Source organism: Bubalus bubalis, chromosome 6, assembly GCF_019923935.1.
Source record: "Bubalus bubalis isolate 160015118507 breed Murrah chromosome 6, NDDB_SH_1, whole genome shotgun sequence".
Lineage (NCBI taxonomy): Eukaryota > Metazoa > Chordata > Mammalia > Artiodactyla > Bovidae > Bubalus > Bubalus bubalis.
The window spans coordinates 7,918,058-7,941,224 of record NC_059162.1 but is presented as its reverse complement, the minus strand read 5'-3'; the positions used below and the strand labels follow the sequence as shown (position 1 = coordinate 7,941,224).

The window sequence follows — 23,167 nt, the reverse complement described above, 5'->3', positions numbered from 1 at the left end:
TCACATACTGCTGAAGCCTGGCTTGGAGAATTTTGAGCATTACTTTAGTAGCGTGTGAGATGAGTGCAATTGTGTGGTAGTTTGAGCATTCTTTGGCATTGCCTTTCTTTGGGATCAGAATGAAAACTGACCTTTTCCAGTCCTGTGGCCACTGCTGACTTTTCCAAATTTGCTGGCATACTCAGTGCAGCACTTTCACAGCATCATCTTTCAGGATTTGAAATAGCTCAACTGGAATTCCATCACCTCCACTAGCTTTGTTCATAGTGATGCTTTCTAAGGCCCACTTGACTTCACATTCCAGGATGTCTGGCTCTAGGTCAGTGATCACACCATCGTGATTATCTGGGTCATGAAGATCTTTTTTGTACAGTTCTTCTGTGTATTCTTGCCATCTCTTCTTAATATCTTCTGCTTCTGTTAGGTCCATACCATTTCTGTCCTTTATCGAGCTCCTCTTTGCATGAAATGTTCCTTTGGTATCTCTGATTTTCTTGAAGAGATCCCTAGTCTTTCCCATTCTGTTGTTTTCCTCTATTTCTTTGCACTGATCGCTGAAGAAGGCTTTCTTATCTCTTCTTGCTATTCTTTGGAACTCTGCATTCAGATGCTTATATCTTTCCTTTTCTCCTTTGCTTTTTTGCTTCTCTTCTTTTCATGGCTATTTGTAAGGCTTCCCCAGACAGCCATTTTGCTTTTTTGCATTTCTTTTCTATGGGAATGGTCTTGATCCCTGTCTCCTGTACAATGTCATGAACCTCATTCCATAGTTCATCAGGCACTCTATCTATCAGATCTAGGCCCTTAAATCTATTTCTCACTTCCACTGTATAATCATAAGGCATTTGATTTAGGTCATACCTGAATGGTCTAGTGGTTTTCCCTTATACTGACACACTTATAAGTGGAAATTTCCCTTCAGTTCAGTTCAGTTGCTCAGTCGTGTCACTCTCTTCTTTCACTTTCACCAGGAGGCTCTTTAGTTCTTCACTTTCTGCCATAAGGGTGGTGTCATCTGCATATCTCAGGTTATTGATATTTCTCCCTTATAGATGTAGATTTTGCTTACAAAGAATAACTTTTCAGTTTTCAGAACTCTCCCAGTGTCTGCTGTTTCTTAAATATAACCTGATCAAGACAATTCTTATGCCAAAGAAGCATATTTTGGGATGACATACTCTGCTCCCTTTCACAATGAATTACAAATAGGCAGCTATGCTTTTCCAAATAATGAAGATACTTAAGAGCAATATTGCATTGGAACCTGGAATTTTAGGTCCATGAATCAAGGTAAATTGGAAGTAGTCAAATAGGAGATGGCAAGAGTGAACATCGACATTTTAGGAATCAGCAAACTAAAATGGACTGGAATGGGTGAATTTAACTCAGATGACCATTATATCTCCTACTGTGGGCAAGAATCCTTTAGAAGAAATGGAGTAGCCATCATAGTCAACAAAAGAATCCAAAATGCAGTACTTGGATGCAATCTCAAAAACGACAGAATAATCTCTGTTCATTTCCAAGGCAAACTATTCAATATCACAGTAATCCAAGTCTATGCTGAAAAAGCTGAAGTTGAACGGTTCTATGAAGACCTACAAGACCTTCTAGAACTAAGACCCAAAACAGATGTCCTTTTCATTATAGGGGACTGGAATGCAAAAGTAGGAAGTCAAGTGATATCTGGAGTAACAGACAAGTTTGACCTTGGAGTGCAGAATGAAGCAGGGCTAAGGCTAATACAGTTTTGCCAAGAGAACGCACTGGTCATAGCAAACACCCTCTTCCAACAACACAAGAGAAGACTCTACACATGGACATCACCAGATGGTCAATACTGAAATCAGATTGCTTATATTCTTTGCAGCCAAAGATGGAGAGGCTCTATACAGTCAGCAAAAACAGGACCGGGAGCAGGCTATGGCCCAGATCATGAACTCCTTATTGCCAAATTCAGACATAAATTGAAGAAAGTAGGGAAAACCACCAGACCATTCAGGTATGACCTAAATCAAATCTTACGATTATATACAGTTCAGTTCAGTTCAGTTCAGTCACTCAGTCATGTCCGACTCTTTGCAACCCCATGGACCACAGCACACCAGGCCTCCCTGTCCATCACTAACTCCTGGAATTTACCCAAACTCATGTCCATTGAGTCGGTGATGCTATCCAACCATCTCATTCTCTGTCGTCCCCTTCTCCTCCTGCCTTCAATCTTTCCTAGCATCAGGGTCTTTTCAAATGAGTCAGTTCTTTCAAGGGATTAGATCTGATAGAGTTCCTGAAGAACTATGGACAGAGGTTTGTGACATTGTACAGGAGGCAGTGATCAAGACCATCCCCAAGAAAAAGAAATGCAAAAAGGCAAAATGGTTGTCTGAGGAGGCGTTACAAATAGCTGTGAAAAGAAGAGAAGCGAAAGGCAAAGGAGAAAAGGAAAGATATACCCATCTGAATGCAGAGTTCTAAAGAATAGCAAGGAAAGATAAGAAAGCCTTCCTCAGAGCCAAGTTAATGCCTAATAGGGAAGTGCCTCCAGGTTGGGGATTCATATGGTATTCAACAGTGTAGCTGGTTATTTGGACATTTTTGTGAGGTTGGCATGTGACTTACTGTCAGTCTAACCCATTCCTTGACCAACTTATCCTAGCCCAGGAGTCTGAGACAGAGGTGGTAAGCCCTCTAACAGCTTTTAAATGCTTAGTCTGTGGCCACCAATTTTGCTGCTTTGGTTTCTAAGATTCCCATATGTCTTTATAGTGGCAGATGCTCTGATGGCTTTCAAGAGTTTGACTTGTACCTACTTAGATTTTGATGTGCTTTTGGTCAAAATAGTCCAAATTTATAGTCTTAATTCCATTCCCCAAGTCCCTCAGCAGTTTGTTCTGTGGACTCACCTCAAGCTTTCAGAGTTTCCTAATGCCTGCCACCATCTTTCTTTTGCATTGTGTGTGTGTGTTAGTCGATCAGTCATGTCTGACTCTTTGCAACCCGATGGACTGTAGCCTGCCAAGATTCTCTGTCTATGGGATTTCTTAGGCAAGAGTACTGCAGTGGGATGCCTTTCCCTTTTCCAGTCTTTTGCATAAGGGGCTCTTATTATTTTCCCTTGTTTAAATAATCCTCCTTAGTTCAACCAGACTTACTGTTTCTGGCTGCCTGAGCATGTTCCTGAGATCTTTTTGTACCTCCTGTAGATGCTTACACTGTAGCTGAGATTGGGCATAACCTCAAATGTTGTGGCCTACTAGGTCTCACCATGAAATATCTGGAGTGGCTCACACCCCAATTTTCCACCTAAAAGGGTTAGAAAAAACAAACTTGATCTCCAAATGGCAAATAGGTGGAGCTCGATTTAAGAGAAATTTACCGGAGATGCTGAAGAGCAGTTGAAGAGGCAGCAAAGTAAAGTGGCTCTGCAGGAACCTTCACTTTCATCTCAGAGCCAGCCCCAGAACCTCAGTAGCTGTCCTCATACTACACTTCACTGACATTACTCGCTGTACTTCAGAGAGAGAGCGGGTTTGGTTCCAAACCCCTGCCAATATTGCAATTGAATGAGTCACACAATTTTTGTGGTTTCCCAGTGCATATGAAAGTTATGTGTACACTACACCATAGTCTATAAAGTGTGCAATAGCATCATGTCTATAAAACCATGTCCACACCTTAATTTATGATGACCTTATTGCTAAAAGTTCCAAAACAATTTCAGTACGAACATCAAAGATCACCGATCACAGATCACCGTAACACATAATAATGAAAAGGTTTGAACTATTGTGAGAATTACCAAAATATGACACAGGGACACAAAATGTGCCAAATGCAGTTGAAAAAAAAGCATGGTACTAATAGACTTATTCAGTGAGGTTGCCCCAAGTCTTCCAATTGTGAAAAATGCATTTGCAAAGCTCAATAAAGTTAGCACAATAAAATGAGATATACCCTACCTGTCCAACAACAAAGCTAAAGTGATTTAGTTATAAGACTGATATCCTTTATTCAAGGGAAAGCAAGCCATGGATTGAGGTAGTACAATTCCTCATAAGCAGAACTCTTTCCAAGGGATTTGGGCAAGGCCAAGTTTTACAGAGCTTTACAGGAGGCCATGTGGAAACAGGGCTTCATTGGCTAGGAGTTGGGAGTTTACTTACAAGGCTAGAAGATCCTGATAGCTAAAGCTGAGTTGGAAGACTGTGATTGGTGCATGCTAAGTTCCTGGACAGCTGTTTCCTGTAAGTGCAGGCTTACCTGGGCTTAAATTCATGATGTGGGCTGCTCTACTGGGGTGGCTCCAATTTGTGGGTCACATTATATAAATTAACTTTTAAAGTGTTGATAATAGCTCACTGGAGTCTTGACATTGGTTAAGGAAACTTTTTCACCTAAACATCAGATAAGGGCTGGAGGAGGATTGGGAGTGGGGGATGGGGCCAGTAGTAAAGCCTTGTCCAATGAGGCAGAGGGGTGGGGGTGCTGCTGAGGTTTCTGAAGACCACAGAGTGTAAGAACAGGTTTTACAGTATCATTTCCTTGAATATTGCAGCTTGTTTCCTGAGAGAGCATTTGGGAGAGAGGTCCCAGCAGAGGGTCCCAAGAGAGATCCCAGAGCATCTCATGTTCTGGGGATGTTGAGGGTGAACACACGGGATGAGGACGATGATAGAGAGCAGAAAAGGGAAACTAGCGTTGACTGGATACCCACAACACACCAGGGCCTCTGCTAGCACACACATTCTCTTTTACTTTTCAAAAACTGTGACCACTGTGATTCTTAGTCAGCAACAAGGTTGCCCCCAAGAACAGATTTGCCAATGTCTAGAGACATTTCTATTTTCACAGTTAGGGGTTGCCCCTGGCATCTAGTGGGGAGAGGTCAGGGATACTGCTAAACACTCTACAGTGTATGAGATAGGTCCTAACATCGAGAATTATTTGGCCCCAAATGTCAGTAACACTGAGGCTGAGAAATTCTGCTTGAAGGATAGACAAGTTAATCTTCATTTATACAGATGAGGAATCTGTAGTTCTGAGACGCTACCTGTCATTCAAAATTAGACCAATATGGCTCCAAAGCCCTGCTCTTCACCATGCCATAGTGATGGGAACAGTGATGGGAATGAGGGCGAGAAACAAAGAACCAGGGCACTAGTTGCTCCTCAAAAGATATTTGTTGGAGGGATGAGTACAAGAATGAATGACGGACTTCCCTTGTGGTCTAGTGGCTAAGACTCCACACTCGCAATGCAGGGGCCCTAGCGTTCCATCCATGCTCAGGGAACTAGATCCCACATATCACAACTAAGAGTCTGCATGCCACAGTGAAAGATCCCGCATGCTGCAACTAAGACCTGGGGTGGTCAAATCAATAAATGACTAAATATTTTTTTAAAAAGAATGGAAGTCAAGGGGTGATAAAATGTGGGAATGATCATTCTATCGCCACCCTGACACACTTCTCTGTCCTTGTTCCACAATCCAAAACGGAGTCTGGATTATGATAACAAAGGCAATCAAATGATGGGGAAAGGTGGCCTCAAGCCCCTCTGCTCAGTCTCAGGAGGAGTCTGACGCCAGTGTCTGCACCTCTAAATGGATCTAGAAGATGGGGTGTCCCCTGGCACACTCTCCTCCATCGCCTTTTCCAAACAGACAGAGATAGACAGGGAGTTCTGAGTTGAGTAGGGGTGACTATTCCCCTCTTCCTCCCTGGGGCTGAGCCCAGCTGTGGCCCCAGAGAAGGAGGAGAATTTGTTTCCCAGTTCCTACATTTTCTGTGAATTTGGAGTGGGACTGAGCCAGATTCATTCTGGGAAGCCCTGAATCTTCTGGGAGGGAACTCTCTAGATGAAAGAGGGTGGAAGGGGAGGAGCCAATGATAAAGCAACACTTCTTTTCACTTCCTCTTTTGGACTCCAGAATTTGCCCTCTGGGTGGAATCTATCAAGCCTCAAAAGAAGCCTGTGCCTGCCGTGCTGGGCTATCAGAGCAACCTGCTCGCTCCAGGAGGTGATGGGGATCCCCTCATTCCTAGCCTTCCCTGCTGCCAGGAGGAACCGAGCTCACTGCACGCCCTGGCATCCTTGGGGCCACATGCTACTGTGGACAGCTCTGCTCTTCCTGGGTGAGTCGGGGGCGCAGCAGGGACAGTGGATCAGGACCATGGCCAGGTGGGCTTCTCTAAGTCAGCTGCTGCCTCCTGGGTTGGGGCTGAGCTGGGGCAAGGATGAGGGCCACAGTGGGCAGCACATCAGGCAAGTCAGGAGGGTGAAGGCAGGCTGATGAAAATCACAGGCTGACAACCTTGCTGGCCTTGGGAAATTGTGAAATTGGCAGAAGTAGGGGTTTTTTTTTAACGTGTTTTGCCCAAAGTCACTGGGCACCAAGGTCCCTGGTAATCTACCACTTCCCACCCAGAACCAGCTCTGAGGAAAGTCCAGTGAGCTAGACCTGAAGGACTAATGATGGCCAAGGTGTTTATCTTCCTTAGAAATGTATGTTTCACTGGGACCAAATCTTAGGCCAGAGGGCTGATGATGTCTTAGGCAAATAGGAGATGTTGTTGCTGTTCAGTTGCTAAGTCATGTCTGACTCTTTGTGACCCCGTGGACTGCAGCATGCCAGGCTTCCCTGACCCTTACCATCTCCTGGAGTTTGTTCAAACTCATGTCTATTGAATCAGTGATACCATGGCGATGTGGGGAAGCAAGACAGCACATTGTAGTGGGGGGCAGTGGCTGTTCTCTGTGCCCCTGAAACCACTTCAGACAGCAGAAACCTGTTCTCTTTATGAGAAAGGAGATCCACCTGGGAAAAAGCACAGGAGGGTCTCGGTTATGCAGGGAATAGGAACCAGAGAATGCATAAGCCAGGCAATTCTAGAATCATCACTTGTGAGACCAGAGACATCATGCATGTCTGTTTGCACTGTACAGACAGGGAGAGGTGTCCTATCACTGATGAAAGAGAAGGAGAGGATCTTGGGCTGTGATTGAGCACTGCTTTCTGACCACGTTCTCAGCCCTGGGCTAGGGACCATGGACTGATAATGCTGGTGGGAGAGTCCAGGGAAGGCCAAGTAGAGGAGCCGTATCACCAGGAATGTCCTCCCAAGCTCAATTTCTGGAGTATGACCATCAAATCCACTTCAGGATGGTCCCAGAGGAAGACATGCAGCCAACCATTTTCCAAGTTACATACTATGATGGGTAGTAAAATCTGGTCAGTGCTGGGAGCCCTGGCCCTTGGTGCTGGATGATGCTGGGACAGGGGGTGGAGATGAGGAAGACAGTATTCCCCCATGAGCAAGGTGAGATGGAGTGAAGTAGAACAGCATGGAAAAGGAGCACACGGAACGTCCTCCCTCTTTCACATGGAGGAGCTCAGGCCTGGAGAGGTGCACAGTTCCCTGCCCCTGCTGTGGCGATGTCAGTATGAGCCCTAGGCAAGATTCCTGGGAGAGACTTCGGGCATTTTTGTCCACTTGCCTCTTTGGTGTCACCAAGGATTTAGGTCTTCATTGCTCTGTAGCTCATTTTATTACAACACATTCTGATCTAGTCTTGACTGCTCCTGTATCCTCTTCTCTGGATCCACGCTGCACACTGAGGCCATGGCTTCTTCAGCTATGGCTGTGGGAGAGCTACTGTACTCCATAAATGCCTTCAGCGCTGCTCCACTGCCTACCTAATGAAGCTCCGACCCTACTCTTACAGGTAGATGTTCCTGTAGAGCCAGGCAATGTGTTCAAGGACTCTCCGCTTTCCAAAGAGTCCACAGACTGCCTTGTTTACACATTAAATAAATGCTATGTGCAGACTCTGGGGATTTATCAGGGAATGAGAGAGACGGCCTTCTGTCTCCCTTACAGTGACGATACAGAGCATGAACACATTTAATATTCACATGAGCGACTGAACTGAACTGAATATTTGTTTAGTGAATGAGTGGAAGATGACTTCTGTCTAGTTTTCTCATCTCTTACTTGTTTCTCCTCCTCCTCTTGGTCCTGCTTCTTTACCCATTTCCTGTACTGTCACCTGTCACTTCTGCACACTCTGGTTTTTAGCTAACTTGTATGTCAATAATTTCCAAATCCGTCTTTCTTGTCTGTGTCAGATACAATTTTATATTTCCATTTTCCCTGGTTGGAAACCTGCAAATGATTTGTCAGCTCAGAAACAAAACACATTCAAACTCCAACTAACATCTTCCCCTCACAAATGTTCTCCTCCTCCTAACATTTATATTTGTGTGAGCACAATTAACTATTTTCCTGGTCACCCATTTACAAACCCCCACACCTCATCAAGTGGCACTCTCTTGCTGCCTGTTACATTTCCCTCATGCCTATGTCCCCATCTTCACTTTCTACCGTCATCACAACTTTGGGCTGTCTTATCTCTCACCTAGGTAACACTCAATGGATGATTTTCAGAGTATTGGTAAATAAAATTAACATGGCTATTGCCCTCTTTGAGCTTACATTCTACAGAGGGACACAAACAATAAATAAAAAAGCACAAATGCATAAATTGGGAAGTGGCTATGAAGCTGTAAACAGGATACTCTGATAAGAACAGTTGTTGTGGGAGAGATGAGAGAATAGCCTGTGTTAACAGGATGATATGGAAAGAATTTTCTGAGGAAGTGACTTTTAGGCTAGGACCTGAAGCAAGATAAGAATTCAGCCATTTGAAGATACAAAGGAAGTGGGTTCAGAGAGTTCAGCATACAGAAAAGCCCCAAGTTTGAAGAATTTAAAGAGGACTGGTATTATTGGAATTCAGTGAATAGGGAAAGTGGAGCTTGAGATGAGGCTGGAGAGGTGAGCAAGGACTGTATCAGGTGTGGCCTTGTAAATATTTACATTTTACTTTAAAACCAAAGGAGGAACCTAGAAAGCTTGTAAGCAGGGGGGTGATATCTGATTTGTTATTTTAAAAATGATTCTAGCTTCTCTGTGGGGAATGAATTGCAGGGGAAACAGAAGAAGAGAAAGGCTAAGTTAGGAGATGGAAGAAAGCTGATGGTAGCCTAAAGTAGTTTGGACATGGATAAAGTCGATGCACTTAAAGACTAACTGGAAGCAGGATGAACAAGAATTTACTGGTGCAAAGGTAGATGGTTTGGGAGAGAGAAGAATAAAAGAAAATTTGCAGTTTTCTGGCATGAATACCTGGGTAGATGGCAAAGAGATACCCTTATATGGGGAGAATCTGGGAGAGGAATAGAATATATCCATTAATTTGTCATTGAGGTCATTGGTGATTTTGACAAAAGTTTTAGTGGACTAGAGAGGTTCAGTGATTGAAAAGAACAGTGATTGGAAAGAGAAGAAATGAGGATAGCCTATGTAGAAAAAGAACTGAGAAATCAGGCTGGGAAAGGGAGCAGGGAAATACTTTTGGAATTCTATGCAGGGTCAAGTGAGATTTTTATCCTTTTAATGAAACATCCTGGAGCATATTTATGTTGGTAGGAAAGACCCAGATGAGAAGGAGAAATGGGTGATGCAGAAGAGAAAGAGAATAACACAGAGAGGGAAATCTGTGCAGGTGAAGGGAATCTGACCTGGGACTGATGATTATTTGTAATGATGAATCATCATATCCAAACACCAGGCTGATCTTTGCTTTCTCTCTTGCAGCTCTTGTTTCTGGGAAACCTGGTAAGTGCTCCACCACATCCCTTCTGTCCCCCAGCCACCCGCTCTCTCTGCTCCCTGCACCCTGTCTGGAGGAACTCTGGAGGCACCAGCAACCCAAGATTGAGGTAGAGCCAGGAAAGAGGAATTGTGCCCACAAGAAGCCCTGCACCCCCTTCTCCTTCCTGCTTGCCTTCTACTGAAGCCACCAGGGGTGGGCAGCCAAGGGACACAGATGCCTCAGCTCTCCTGCTTCTGTTATGATGAGACCTCACAGATTCTGTCATGGAAAATAACTGTCCTCTGTATCAATTGCCTTCTTCTCTCCAAACTAAATCACGAGCCCAGACCATGCAGAATCACATGATCTGCTTAGGTTATCCCCATGGGTTGACAAATCATCTACTTTGCATGTATCTGAAGCCCACAGGGCCTGTTACCCTGGAGAGAAAGAGGAGGCCGTATTACTGGCTGCGGCTGGGTGGGGTGAACACTGCTGGGCACTGCTTTCTCAGCACCACTAACCTCTCCACCACCCAGGACTGGTAGGGGGTGGGGTTCTCCTGGGTCACTGAATCCAGGGCTCCTAGACTGGCCTTCTGGCCTTTCTCACTCTTTCTTATTCTCCTGAGGCCATAGAGATTCATCTGTGCTTTGGTGTCAGGACAGGTCTATTCTAAAGCATAAGGAATGAAACAGGTCAGAAGAGAAATGTGACCTCTGACTCGCAGCCTGGCACCTCCACCAGGTGGCCCCACTTTGTCTTCATCCAGCTGGGAAGACAGTTTATCCACTAGTGTCCAAATGCCTCAGTTTATGAGGGTGGGGGAAGTGATTCCCCAAAGGGTGTATGTGTAGTGTGTGTGTGTCTGTGAGTGTGAGTTCAAGAGAGAAAGAAATAGAGACAGAGAGAAGGAACTGGGCAGAGCTCCTTGGGTGAGGTGTACTTGTGCTTCCCGACTGTTTGCTTGCCCTCTCCCATTTCCCTGCCCCTCATCCTCTCCTCCCTGAGAGAACCTGGGTTCCTGGGGGCCCCTGTGTGGCTACATGAGTTGGAGGAATTGCCTTCAGGTGCAGACCTGTTCTGGGTTGGGTTCTTCTCTTGATCTCTGCAACATGGCCACAGTTTTCCATCATCTGAGATTTGGGGTCTGCTTAGGCCCTTGGGGTCCCTTTTCCTCATGCTGCCTCTTCTCTCTGCCCCTCAGCAGATCTCCCAAAAGCTGTGGTGAGCATCCAGCCTGCGTGGATCAATGTGCTCAGGGAGGATCACGTGACGCTGATGTGCCAGGGGACCAGCTTCTATGCAGGCAACCTCACCACGTGGTTCCACAACGGGAGCTCCATCCACACCCAGAAGCAGCCCAGCTACAGCTTTAGGGCCGGCAGCAATGACAGCGGATCCTACAGGTGCCAGAGGGAGCAGACCAGCCTCAGCGACCCTGTGCATCTGGATGTGATTTCTGGTCAGTGGAGGAGGCCCTGGAGAGTCTGGGAGAACAAGGGGAGATGAAATCTGCTTCCATGGCAGAGGTTTTTAGGAAAGGGCAGTTGCCTACCTACTGGAAAGCACGGCTGTGAGTTGTTTGAAGTGGTTTCGGTCCACTCATTTTCCTTTTCAACCCACCTCCTCGGCTTAGTATGAGTGGTGAGGTGGAAGTTCCTAAGAGATTTCTCAGAATATGTTGGGCTCTTTTGTCTTGGTGCTGATTGAGCAAGAAGGTGACCAGGCCACCAACAGGCATCTGGGTGTGAGAGCAGCAGCAGAAAATCTCTAATTCATAGAAATCTTCCCATTTTCGTGGCAGAGCCAAATGTACAGGGAATTACTAGCCATCTAAACATGATGATTACATTCACCTTTGAGCCTCAGTTTCCTCACTTGCTAGTGGAGATACCACTGCCTCCCACACGAGGTTCTGTTGAGAATCAACATTTCCCTAATCCCTGCCCTCTCTCTGTGCAACTGAGGTGAAACTCGTGTCTTCATCTCCTTATATTTCCAGCACAGGCACAGGGAAGGGCTTAATAAATGTTTGTTGAACAGATCAAAGATTTTCCAAAGCTCTTGGCAAGAAATAGTTTCTCCATTTAAAAAAAAAGCTCCAATGTGATTATGATAAATATTGTCATTGTTACTGTTCATTTAGTCCCCTTCCCTCCCTGAATACCCACATTTTAAGTATCTAATAGGCCCAGTGGGCTCCAGTCCCAGTCCTGCCATCTTTACCCTCTGGGCTTAGCAGGAAAAGACAGTCATGGAGGGAAGCCTCAGTGGCCTGGCAGGGCCCTGGCCTTAGTGCTCTGGCCCTCCAGGAAGGGGTGGAGCTGAGGGGCTTCCTCTCCTCAGGACTATGGAGACACCCCCGCCACTGTGACTGATGATGGAACGACTGGCACATGAGGTGTGCACCACCCTGGGGGACCTAGGTGCAGAGCTAGATATGACGTCCTTGAGCCCAACATCAGCCTGGGTGACCTTGGACCACTACCATGGAGACTAGTGCCAACAGAAGGCAAGGCACTCTCAGTCCAAGGCCAAGGCTCTCTATAAACAAGAGGCAGGGCGGGCTCTGTAGACGCTGCTGGAGCAGCTCTGTGGGCCTCAGTATTTACACCAATTTGTGCCAGCAGCAGCTCAGCAGGCCCAGCTGCATGGCCTGGCCGTGGTCCAGCTGGTCACCACTGCTGCCAGGCAGCAGATCAGCACCCCAAATGCCAGCAAGACACAGCAGCTGAGCACCACCCAGGCCCCAGTCAGGCCACAGCATCAGCCTCCCCATTCACCAGCCAACCCCAGAGTGAACTCTTCTGGTGTTACAGCTTTGACTCAATCTTTGCTACTGGGGATCACGACATCCTTCTCCCTCAACCTATCCCAGGCCTAGATGTATCCAAGACTGCAGCTGGGAAATCAGTCCCAGGTAAAGCAGACCCTGGCCCAGAATGTGCCTCTAGTTTTCAACTCATCCTGATGCTTGTTAGTGGCTGTAGTCCAGCAGGAGGTACCATCTGCTCAGGCTCCTGGAGTCCATGCAGATACAGTTGAGTACAGAACTTGGCAATGAGGAACAACAGGTCTCAACCCAAGGCTCCACCCAGAATGCTATTCCCCATTTTGTTCCTGTTCAATCACTAGATCATGTTCGACTCTTCGTGACCCCATGGACTGCAGCACACCAGGCTTCCCTGTCCTCTACTATCTCCTGGAGTTTCTCATACTCATGTCCACTGAGTCAGTGATGCCATCCAACCATCTTATTTTCTGTCATCCCCTTCTCTTGCCTTCAATCTTTCCCAGCATTGGAGTCTTTTCCAATGAGTCGGCTCTTCTCATCAGGTGCCCAAAGTATTGGAGCTTCAGTATCAGTCCTTCCAATGAATTGATTTCCTTTAGGACTGACTGGTTTGATCTCCTTGCTGTCTAAGGGACCCTCAAAAGTCTTCTCCAGCACCGCAATTTGAAAGCATATATTCTTCAGTGCTCTGCCTTCTTTATGGTCTGACTCTAACATCCATACATGACTACTGGAAAATCGATTGCTTTGACTGTTTGATCTTTGTTGGCAAAGTGATATTTTTGCTTTTTAATACCTCTTTTCTGGCCTACCCCAGGCCTTTTGCCAGGTCCTAGCTGTGGCTCAGTCTCCCTCTAGGACTTCAGGTCCATTTGCTAACGTTAGTCCAGCTGGTGGAGGCAGTGGACATAGGCTCATGGGTCCAGGAAGAAGTGGCCACACACCTGGGCCTTTGGGTGAGTTGCCCTCGTGAGGAATAGGTGGTGGTAGGAGCTGCCCAAGGAAAGGCACAGGAGAGGTGGAGCCCTTGCCTACATTCAGGCAGTGACTAACCCGGGGTGTTAGCCAGAGGCAGAAAGTGCAGTGGCCAAGAAGGCAGAAGCAGATGGGAGTGGTCAGCAGGGCATGAGCCTGACACGGGCAGCCACACCTGCTCCCACCCAGACCCTGATGAGCTCAGTCACTCCCATCAAACCCTGTTCACTGATTTAGCAACAGCAACAGATCCAGCTCTTGAAGAAACAAGTGGTTATCTGACTGCAGATTGTTCTCAACCACTGGCTGCAGCTCCAGCACCGTCAGTCCCAGTACTCCCCCACCCAGCTATGCACCTCCAGTGGGTCCAGCAGCAGCAGCACCCACGAGCCTCACTGCCCCTCAGCCACCACAACACAGGTCCCTGTTGTTCTCCTCACACAGCCTGTGCACTGACTGGACAAGCCCAGACATTGGCTGTCCAATGCAAAGAGGAGGGAGATGATGTCTCCACATTGCGTTCAGTGCTCCTGCCAAGGGTTCTCAGGCAGCAGAGCCCAAGACCATAGATGAGGAGACCAGTCTTGGAGAAGAAGCTGAACTGGTGACCAATGGGAATGGTAATTCACCAAGCGATGAATTGGCAGCCGAGGCCCCTGCCCATCAGCACCACCTTCTACATTAGCCATGGTATCCAGACAAATGGAGACTCAAACCTTGGTGAAGCACTGTGAAGCCCCAGATGCTCACCCACATAACTGAGGGCTTTGGTACCCAGGACTAAGCAGAAGCATTCCCAGTGTTGTCCATTACTGAAAGAGTTTGATAAGCCACTGTAGACTGGCCTCCCGACAGGGCTGAATAAGAATCAGGCAGGTGGCTCCAGTGAAGGGGACAACCCGTCTACTCAGCAGTAAAGAAGACAAATCTCCCAAAGTTCCAGCACTGGGGGAAGTATACTCCTGCAGAACAGTTCTACGGCTCCAAGAGTTTTCTGCTTCATGAGTTGCACTAAGAAGTACTGTGTGAGCTGTAGCTGCCAGTTCTGGCTGAAGAGGGAAAGGATGAAAGAGTTTCGGGAGGCTCACCATGTTGTGGTCACCAGTGTGGACCCTGCGGCTCCTCTGACACCATCCATGCCATCATCCAGGGCAGGTGCGGCAGGGGTCAGGAGCACTCTAGCTGGGGTTCAGAGATTTCAGTTATGATGAAAGCACTCTCTCCAACATCCTTGGGCCTTTATCAGTGAGAGCTGGGCATGGGGAATGAGGCCCGGGAAACTTCCATTCGGCTCTGCCTATGCCAGGATTCATGGCATCGACCCTGTGTTCCTGTCTAGTAATCTTAGCCTTTGGAGTGTAGAGCTTCTCTACAAGGCTTCCAGGAGATTGCAGAGGAGTTTTGTTCCCAGGAGTTTGATGGAAATGCCCTTTTATGACTTAAACAACACTTCATGAGTGCCATGAACATGAAACTGGGCCCTGCCCTTGTGATCTGCACCAAGAGCTGTCCTCAAGGAGACCTCAGATGGCCCCCTTGTACAAACCACCCTAAGGCTGAGGCTTCCACTGTACAGGTTAAAATCTGGCACCAGTGGAGACTTTTCTGAGAAGAAAGTTCTGTTCTAAGGCTGTACGCCTTCTATAGAGGGGATTCCCCAGACAGGGAGAAGTGATTGGTTGCAGGTGCTACATGGAAGCAGCTTTGATATTTTCTCTGAGTTCTACTTCATTTAAAAAAAATCTCTACAGTTCTAAGCATTCCCGTCTAGCTTAATCCAACCTGTATAAAAGAAGCAGACTAGAGACCGAGGACCGCTCACCTAATCCTGGAGTAGAACGTCTAGCCAGGGTCTGAGCTCCTCACGAGGAGGGCTACACAGGGTGGTAGGGGAGGAAGCGGGTGGAACACAAGACTGCCCCCAGGGTTAGGCGTGGGGTTTTCCAGCCTGTGTGACATAGTGCAAAGGCTGTGTGCCCCACCTTCTCTCTGCTCTGTTCCACTGTAGCTGTGGCCCGTGGTTTTCTCTTCCCTGTCACTCACTCCCTCTGCTGTGAGCGTTTCCTTCCACATATGTGGCAGGCTCACCAGCCAATGTAGAGGCTTGGACGGCATCATTCTGATCTGCTGAAGGAACTAAGTGTGGTTGACTGGCACACGTGTGGCTTTTTTTTTTTTTTTCATTCCCCTTCTCCCTTCCAATGTATCTGTTTTCTACCCTTTCTTTCCAATTCCAACTCTGCTCTGTCCTACAGCTTCAGGAAAACAGAGGGCATGGGCTGAGGTCAGGATTATAAGTACCTACCTAAGCCTCTATTCCTTAAACTATAAAGAAATTAAAAATATTTCCTCAGCAAAAGGATTAAAATGACTGGGGGGAAGTACACAGCTGGCTAATGAATGGCCCACCCATGTCACTGCTGCCTTGAGACAAAGTCCCCACTGAATTCCACGTTTACTAACATGCACCAAGTAAACCAATATTTGTCGGGTGCCCATGACTCTCCCCAAGGACACAGGTCTCTGCTTGTCCCCCTCACATGCTGTCTCCTCTCTCAGACTGGCTTCTCCCCCACCTCCCTCCTTCCTCGGGGAAGGGACTGCACTCCGGGTCCCCTGTATCCTCCTGCAGAGGCCTCTTGGGCCAGACAGGGCTGTAGCTGAGTCTCCCAGGACGGGAACGAGAAGACAAGCATATCTGAACACCTACTGTGTGCCAGCAACTACTGTAGACAGCGCAGCTAATGGTACTATTGTGACTAGTTCCGCATACGAAGAAACTGAGGCCCAGAAGAAGTATTTACCCAGGATCACAGGGTGCATACACGAAGGAGCCAGAATTAGAGACCAGGGGTGTGTGATTCTATATTTAAACTACTCCCCACACATACTGGCCCCCAGAGGGATGGTCTGGGTCTCAGATCTGAGCCAAGACTTTCTGGGTCCTGCGGTCCCTTTGTGTCTTTCAGACTGGCTGCTGCTCCAGACCCCCAGCCTCGTGTTCCAGGAAGGGGAGCCCATCATGCTGAGGTGCCACAGCTGGAGAAACCAGCCTCTGAATAAGATCACATTCTACCAGGATGGGAAATCCAAGACATTTTCCTATCTGCGCAACAACTTTTCTATCCCACGTGCCAACCTCAGTCACAGCGGCCAGTACCACTGCACAGCATTTCTCGGGAAGACGGGACACTCGTCACAGCCAGTGAACATCACTGTCCAAGGTGGGGACTCTCTCAAGATGAAAGGATGAGAGAAGAGGAGATGGATAGTTAGGAATAAAGTCACATGGTCTCAAATGGAGATTTGAGAAATGCCATAGTGGCAAACCTCGGCTCTGGGGCCAAGGGCAGGGGTATGGGCAACTTGATCAATGCTGTCCAGAGCTTGGAACCCTCAGCTCTCAAGTGACAGGTGATGAGGCTCTTATTCCACTTTGAAATATAAGCCCATCACACCAAGCACAGCCGTGAAGCAGAGCTTTCTCATTGGTGTAGAAGTTCCCAAAGCTCCTGGACATTCCTAAGAACTGAAGTTTTCCTAATTTTTTTCTCATGTTTCATGATATGTCCATTCACTCCCAAAGGTATAGCATGTTCGTAACAGTTTAGGGGTCCAGTGTTGGAGGCTTCAGGTTCATGCTCCCTGCTATCCCCACGGGCTAAGAGGAACCCTTCCCTCCGCCTTATACGCTCAACAGTGTGCCTTCATTTGATTAGCAGAGAAATCGAAAGGGTATGGGGGAGGCACAAGCCCACTCACAGAACTCCTGTGCAGGTGAGGTTGGGGGAGGAAGCGAGTGCTGCATTGGAGGAGGGCGGGGAGGGTGAAGTGGCATAGGGAGGGTCCTGAGGTCTGTCTTCCCCAGAGTCCAGCTCGAGCGGCCTCTCATCGACAACAGCTGTGGCTATAGGCTCCTGTTTTGCTGCAGTGGCTATTGTTGCCGCCATAATAGCCTGGTTCCGCCTCAGGAGAAAGCCAATCTCAGGTTTGTGGCTCCTCTTGGTCCCTCTTGTTATCAGTTCCTTTTTAGCCAAGGCCCTAACCCCAACCATGGCTAGAACCCTTATGTTTGGGCTAGAGAATCCTTAGCATTCAGATACAGTCCCATATTTTATTCATTCATTCATTCATTGAACAGGCCTGAACAAATTGGCTTATGTGTCAAGCACTGTGATAGACTCTGTGGATGATGCCAAGTTAAAGAAAAATTCAGCCTCTGCCCTTAGGGAGTCCATAATATTGTGGAGAAGACTGAAGTACAAATAGTACAATAGCACAGATAGTAACTGGAGGGGATAAGACCAGTATCAGAGAATGCATAGGCTACGACAGGGATAGAAGAGCCTGAATGACCCAGCACGGGCTGGGCCAGTTAGGGAAAACGTCATAGGGAGGTGGTGTTGCATGGTGATTGAAGCTCAACTGGGGGGCTCAGACTGCCTCAGTTCAAATCTAAGCGCCTCCGCTCACCGGCTGAGTAACGTGGGGATGAGTTATTCTCTGTGTGTTGAGAAGATGGAGCTGGTGTGTTAAGAATGTGCACAACACGACCAGCTGAACAAGGGGGCACGAGCCACCCACACGGGGCTGGCGGCTCCTTCAGCATCTGAACTCCTAGATTGGGGAAGTGAAAGCCCTGGGTCGTTTTCATTGAAAAGACAGTTTCAATACATTCTCATAAAGGAAGTAGAGTCACAAGATTTGCCACTCAGAGATCCCAGAAATGAGAAGGGGTGGCAGCCCTTTGCCCCAGGTCATGGGTGAGCAGAGAGGACAGTGTCAAGCCGCTATTTATGAAGTGGTTGAGGTGGAGGACACCAACATATTTGTGGGCTTAACATCTAAGTGGTTGTTTTGAAAGATGCCCCAGGAAAATCAAAGTGAGAACTTAACAGCGGGAATCCTAAACTCAAGTCCTTATCTTAAAAGTCCAGACTCTGGGAGTAAGCAGGGTGATCATACTGTAAAATTCTTAGGTGGTAACTCAGGGAAACAAAGCTGTTGTTGTTGTTTTTTTTCAGGAAAACCGTTGTTTTTCCTCATCATATTCAACTTCTTTGTGCCTCAGTTTCTTCATCTGAAAAATGAGGACACAAATAGAACCTACCTCATAAGGTTATGAGAATGAATGAGCCTGCAGGTCTTACAACAGTGCCCAGCACACAGCTAACACCATATAGCATGGGCTGTTAACATTATGGAGGAGGTGATGTTTGAGGCTAGCAGTTAACCAGGCAAAGAGGGTAGATGAGCATTCCAGGCATGGGGGCTGAGACATGGAAATGAGAAACACTGTGGCTGGGATGGGGCTCGGGGAAGAGTAAGGAGGGTGCTGGGAGCAATTTGATGCCATCGAAGCCATAAATGGTGAAGCAGAAAAAAAGAAGGTGAAGCAGGGCAGAAAGTTCATGGAATTGACATAGGGTACCTTTAAAGAACTAATCTGTATTCTAAAGGGCACAGGGGGGCAGTAAGCATGTCTCTTTGTTTTATGCTTCCTTCCCCTTCCCATCAGCACCTAGCACAGTGCTTGCCACAGAGTAAGATGATTAATAAACACCTCTTCACTGATCAGCCGAAGAACTTCAGCTCTTGGAAAGCAGCTCCTTCCCCCCATAGTATTAATATTAATGTAAAATTGCTGAGAGTGAAGGGAAGGTGCTATTGAAATTTAGTAAGCAGATCATCACAATTCTTAACACTGTAAAGCTAGCTTACTGGTGAGAGAAAGTGCCAAAGTTATGCAGACACAGAGAAAATAAAAGGGAAAAAAAGACTCAGAGCCACTGACAAAGAGAAAAAATACTACTTATACCTCACAAAGCACTTTGCAATTGGTTCATAGCCAAGACCTCAGTTACCGATGATAAGTAAATGTAGCGACTCAGTGAGAAAAACTGAGAGGGAGAAAGAGATGCTTTTAAAAGGCAGAGCAAGCTTAAGAAAGGTGCGATGGAATGGCCTTTCTGACATTCCCATGAGTCCCTACTATTAACCTAGCCAACTTCTACCTCTCTAGACCAGCCCTTTTATAGGCTAAGGTAGTCTCTGGAAAGTGGGGAGGAGAGGCGTGTCTGTGGGAGAAGGGTGTGTATTGGTTCTAACCCAGTCTTGCCTCTGGTCCGTGGTCCTGAAGACTTAGGTTCTACCCCGTAATCCTACTAACCTCCATGTGCCCCTCCTAGCTCTCCCAGGAACCCCTGAGCGCAGGGAAATGGGAGAGACCCTCCCTGAGGAACCAGGTGAGTGCAGCTCCCCTCTGCGGGCTCAGTGACACCCTGTCGTGCGCATCAAGAAGCGGCTTGCCGTGTGCATCAAGAGGCGGCTTGCCATGTGCATCAAGAAGCGGCTTGCCGTGTGCATCAAGAAGCGGCTTGTGAGCACAGGAGAGGGAGGGGGCAGTGGGAGGAGGGCAGGGGCTCAAATCTCTTGGTCAGTTCTGAGACTAACTCCTGCGCCTGAAGAGGACTTCACTGGAGATGAGAAGATGAATACCTATCCTAGATAGAGAGACAATGGCCTTGTCTGAGTTTCTGGGGCTAGAACTTCTAGGGGTATTTCCAGAGCAGGACATCAGAGATATTTAGGTCTTTCTGTGGAGCTTTGGAAGAGCTGGCACAGGGTGGGGGTTAGATGTTGTAAGACTAAGGCAAATAGAATTAAAGAGAGAAAACTCTAGAGGAAAGGGGAAAGAGGCCAAGGGAATAAAGTCTAGATTTGCTGCAGTCCGTGTCTGTGGAGAGATGGGGTAAGAGTAGATGGGGTGAGCGATGGGGTAAGGGCTCAACTCCTAGTGGAACATGAAGAGAAGATTTTAGGTTGAGAAAGTTCTGTGTACTAGCTACATTAGAGGGCTTTCCTCTGTCGACAAAGCCTGGATCTAGAGCCCACTCCTGTAGGTTTGTTAAATGTGGGCCTGGCACTAGCCTGGTCGCTATCATAAAATGGAATCTTGAGTGTCGTTTCCTCTCTTGGGGTTTAATCACCTCACTGAGGAAATGAGTGCATTGGCCTGGAGGACCTCGAAGCCCTCCTGGTCTGACATTCTGAGAGTCAGTGCCCATCAACCCTGGCCCAAGTTGGAATATGTTAACGGAGCAGGAGTATTCCAGGCGATTTCCTGACTGTAGTTAAAGCCAGAGCTCGGAGGGACCTGGAGCTTTCTCTGGGGGCTCCCAGACAGCAGAAATGGACAGGAAAAAGAAGCCCTTGAGGACCCCACCTCTGATGGCTGGAGTATGACTCAGAGCAGAGCCAACAGATTTGAGAGCTTGAGCTGAGCTGTCCAGCGGCACTTTGAGCAAGACCCCTAGGTCCCGTGGCCAGGCCAAGTGGGGATATGGACCTGAGTCTGCACTGGGGCCAAACTGACGTAGGAAAAAACGTCCGAACACAAGTGGGTTAGCCATTTTGATGTTTGGTTCTACCACTGGCATAAATATATTTCACAAGGTGTTTATTTCACAGGAAGGCACTGGGGCTGATGGTTTCCCCAAAGGCTCATCTAGGTTGCTGGGATTGTAGAGGGATGCATTAGAAGGAGGATTCAGGACGTGGTTTGTTCCAGAAGTTGGAGCATGGCATACAGGGATTCCTTGTGTCCTGGAGATGAATGAAGACACTAGATGCATTGTCTCAGACTCCTTCCCCACTTCCTGAGGAATGCTGCTTTGCAGATACTGAGCTGCTTTCCGCACTGGCAAAGTGAGTTTGTTGGCAAAAACATGAGGAAATTTGGATGTGTTTTAGATCTTCACCAAGGAGAGTGCTGGCTGGCTGGCTTGCTTCCTTCTTTCCTTCTCTTCAGCCTCCCTTGCTCACTCTCACGCTATCTTTTTGATGTGAGGGAGTATGAGATTCTCCAGAGCTCCGACAAAGACATACTATTGGGCTGGCCAAAAAGTTCGTTCAGGTTCTTCTGTACCAGCTTCCAGAAGAATCTGAACGAACTTTTTGGCCAACCCAATACATCTGGCTAACCTGGAAAGGTCCCCACCCCACACACACCTCATACCCAGTATCTCCAATACCAAAAGCTGCCTGGTAGCCTCGAAGAAAATAGTGATTTTCTGAAAAGAGTGCAGTACAGATGACTGTCTCCCTTTGCTAATGTAGCTGGTGGGGGCGCCATGTCTGGGATACTGAGGGTGGGCTGGGAACGAAGCTTTCAGCCCCCAGGGCTAAGTTGGGGTCAGTGGTCCTCGCCTCAAGCCTGGTTTGGGCCCCGCCTCAGTGTGGGACAGCCCCAGGCTATAGCCGTGCGCCTGCTCATGTCTGCTCTCTTTGCCCACAGCCGGTCTCACTGATGCTGAAAATGATGCTGCCAGAACTGAGGTGAGCCCTCTGCCGCCTGCTCTTCCTTCTCCCCCTCCTCCACCCTGCTGCCTCTGCTGCGGCCTCCTTCATGCGGCCTCTCCACGGATCCTCACTGCTCCCTTCTGTTTTCTCCAGGCTGAGAACACAGTCACCTATTCACTCCTCTCGCACCCGGATGTTGCAGAGGAAGACTCAGAGTCCGATTACCAGAAATGCCTTTAGTTTTCATTGTCTTGCCTGGGACTTGGGGCAGTGAATCGGAGAGGCCAGGATCTGGTGTCTTCTGGCCTGAACTCCTCTTGGGTAGGAGAAGAGGATATTGCAGTTCTAAAGGAGAATGACTTTTCCAGAGTTCGCTCCTCTGAATCCTGAAGCTCCCTGTTCTGACATTCACAGGTGATATAGCCTCAGATAACTGACCGCTAATTTCTTCCTTGCCTCAGCACGTTCATCAGTAGGACTCTTCTATTATACATTCACACAGCCAGTGTAAATTACTTTTATTAAGAAATTGCAGCAACTCAGAAATACATTACAGGTTATATGAGAAAAATTAGATAACCATGGATGATTTCAGAAATGCTGAAATAGACTAACATATGCCAATATATTAAAAGTGATTGTTTCTGGGGATGAAATTATTGGTGCTTTTCATTTGCTTTGTTAATTCTTCTGTACAGACCATTTATTACTTTTATAATAAAATACTACACAAACAACAGTCCCCTAATCTTTTAATCACTGAACAAATTAGAATATAGACTGATCTGGGGTCGGTTTCTTTTCAGTGGTGAGAATCTTGGGAAGGTGGTAATGGGCAGGAGGTGGGGGCAAGAAAATGTTTGGAGTGTAGGACAAGTATCCCTCATCTTAAAACCATATACCCTTCTTCCAATGAATTTGTGTTCTTGTTTCCATGTCTTCTTTCTCTTCCTCCCATGGCAAATAAACACCAGTTCTCAGGAAGCCAAACTTCAGATGAGTCCTGAAAGGAGATTTACTGACTCTTTCTCTTCTGCTCTTACCCTATCAGAGTTATCAGAAGGATGTGAACTTCTCAGAGAAGGTTCCGGGAGGTTAGAAACAGGACTGACAGCTTCCTCAGGAGATGTCCTTAGAGAGGCCTCATTTTCCTGGGACTCTAATAGGAACATTGTGCAACATTTTTGCATTCAGAATTTAGCAGCTTCCTTTGTTGAGTAGTTTTCATGAGGTTTCATATTCACATATTGCTATACAATAAGGAATAGTAATTGCAATTATTGGGTTATTGAGGGCTTACTTTATGGCAAAACATGTGCCTTTAGAATGACAGCGTTTAAGAGTATTAGCCGTTCATAGTTCTTCTGTTGCGGTTTTCTTGTTCACATACTTGTGCCCTTTTTACAGTAACCATGTATGTCCCTCTATTCATACATTA

At 47.2% G+C, this 23,167-nt stretch overlaps 1 protein-coding gene and 1 pseudogene across 10 annotated transcripts; both read left to right on the top strand.

Moving 5' to 3' along the window:
- Positions 1-5,917: 5,917 nt before the first annotated feature.
- Positions 5,918-22,468, top strand: LOC102394636 (low affinity immunoglobulin gamma Fc region receptor II). Of its 10 annotated transcripts, none has more exons than XR_003109878.3 (8): positions 5,920-6,133; positions 9,659-9,679; positions 10,864-11,121; positions 16,398-16,652; positions 17,297-17,416; positions 20,999-21,135; positions 21,725-21,765; positions 21,883-21,983. XR_003109878.3 is itself a non-coding variant. In XM_025287477.3 (7 exons), the coding sequence occupies exons 1-7, from the start codon at positions 6,022-6,024 to the stop codon at positions 21,967-21,969; spliced, it is 891 nt and encodes a 296-aa protein (XP_025143262.3). In that variant the 5' UTR covers positions 5,920-6,021; the 3' UTR covers positions 21,970-22,468. The 10 variants fall into 10 exon arrangements, 7 of the variants coding, with proteins under 7 accessions (XP_025143265.1, XP_044800047.2, XP_025143262.3 ...); XR_003109879.3 differs by having other exon boundaries at positions 5,921-6,133; positions 21,002-21,135; XM_025287477.3 differs by lacking the exon at positions 20,999-21,135 and having other exon boundaries at positions 10,867-11,121; positions 21,883-22,468.
- Positions 13,139-16,391, top strand: LOC112585520 (annotated as a pseudogene).
- Positions 22,469-23,167: the final 699 nt, after the last annotated feature.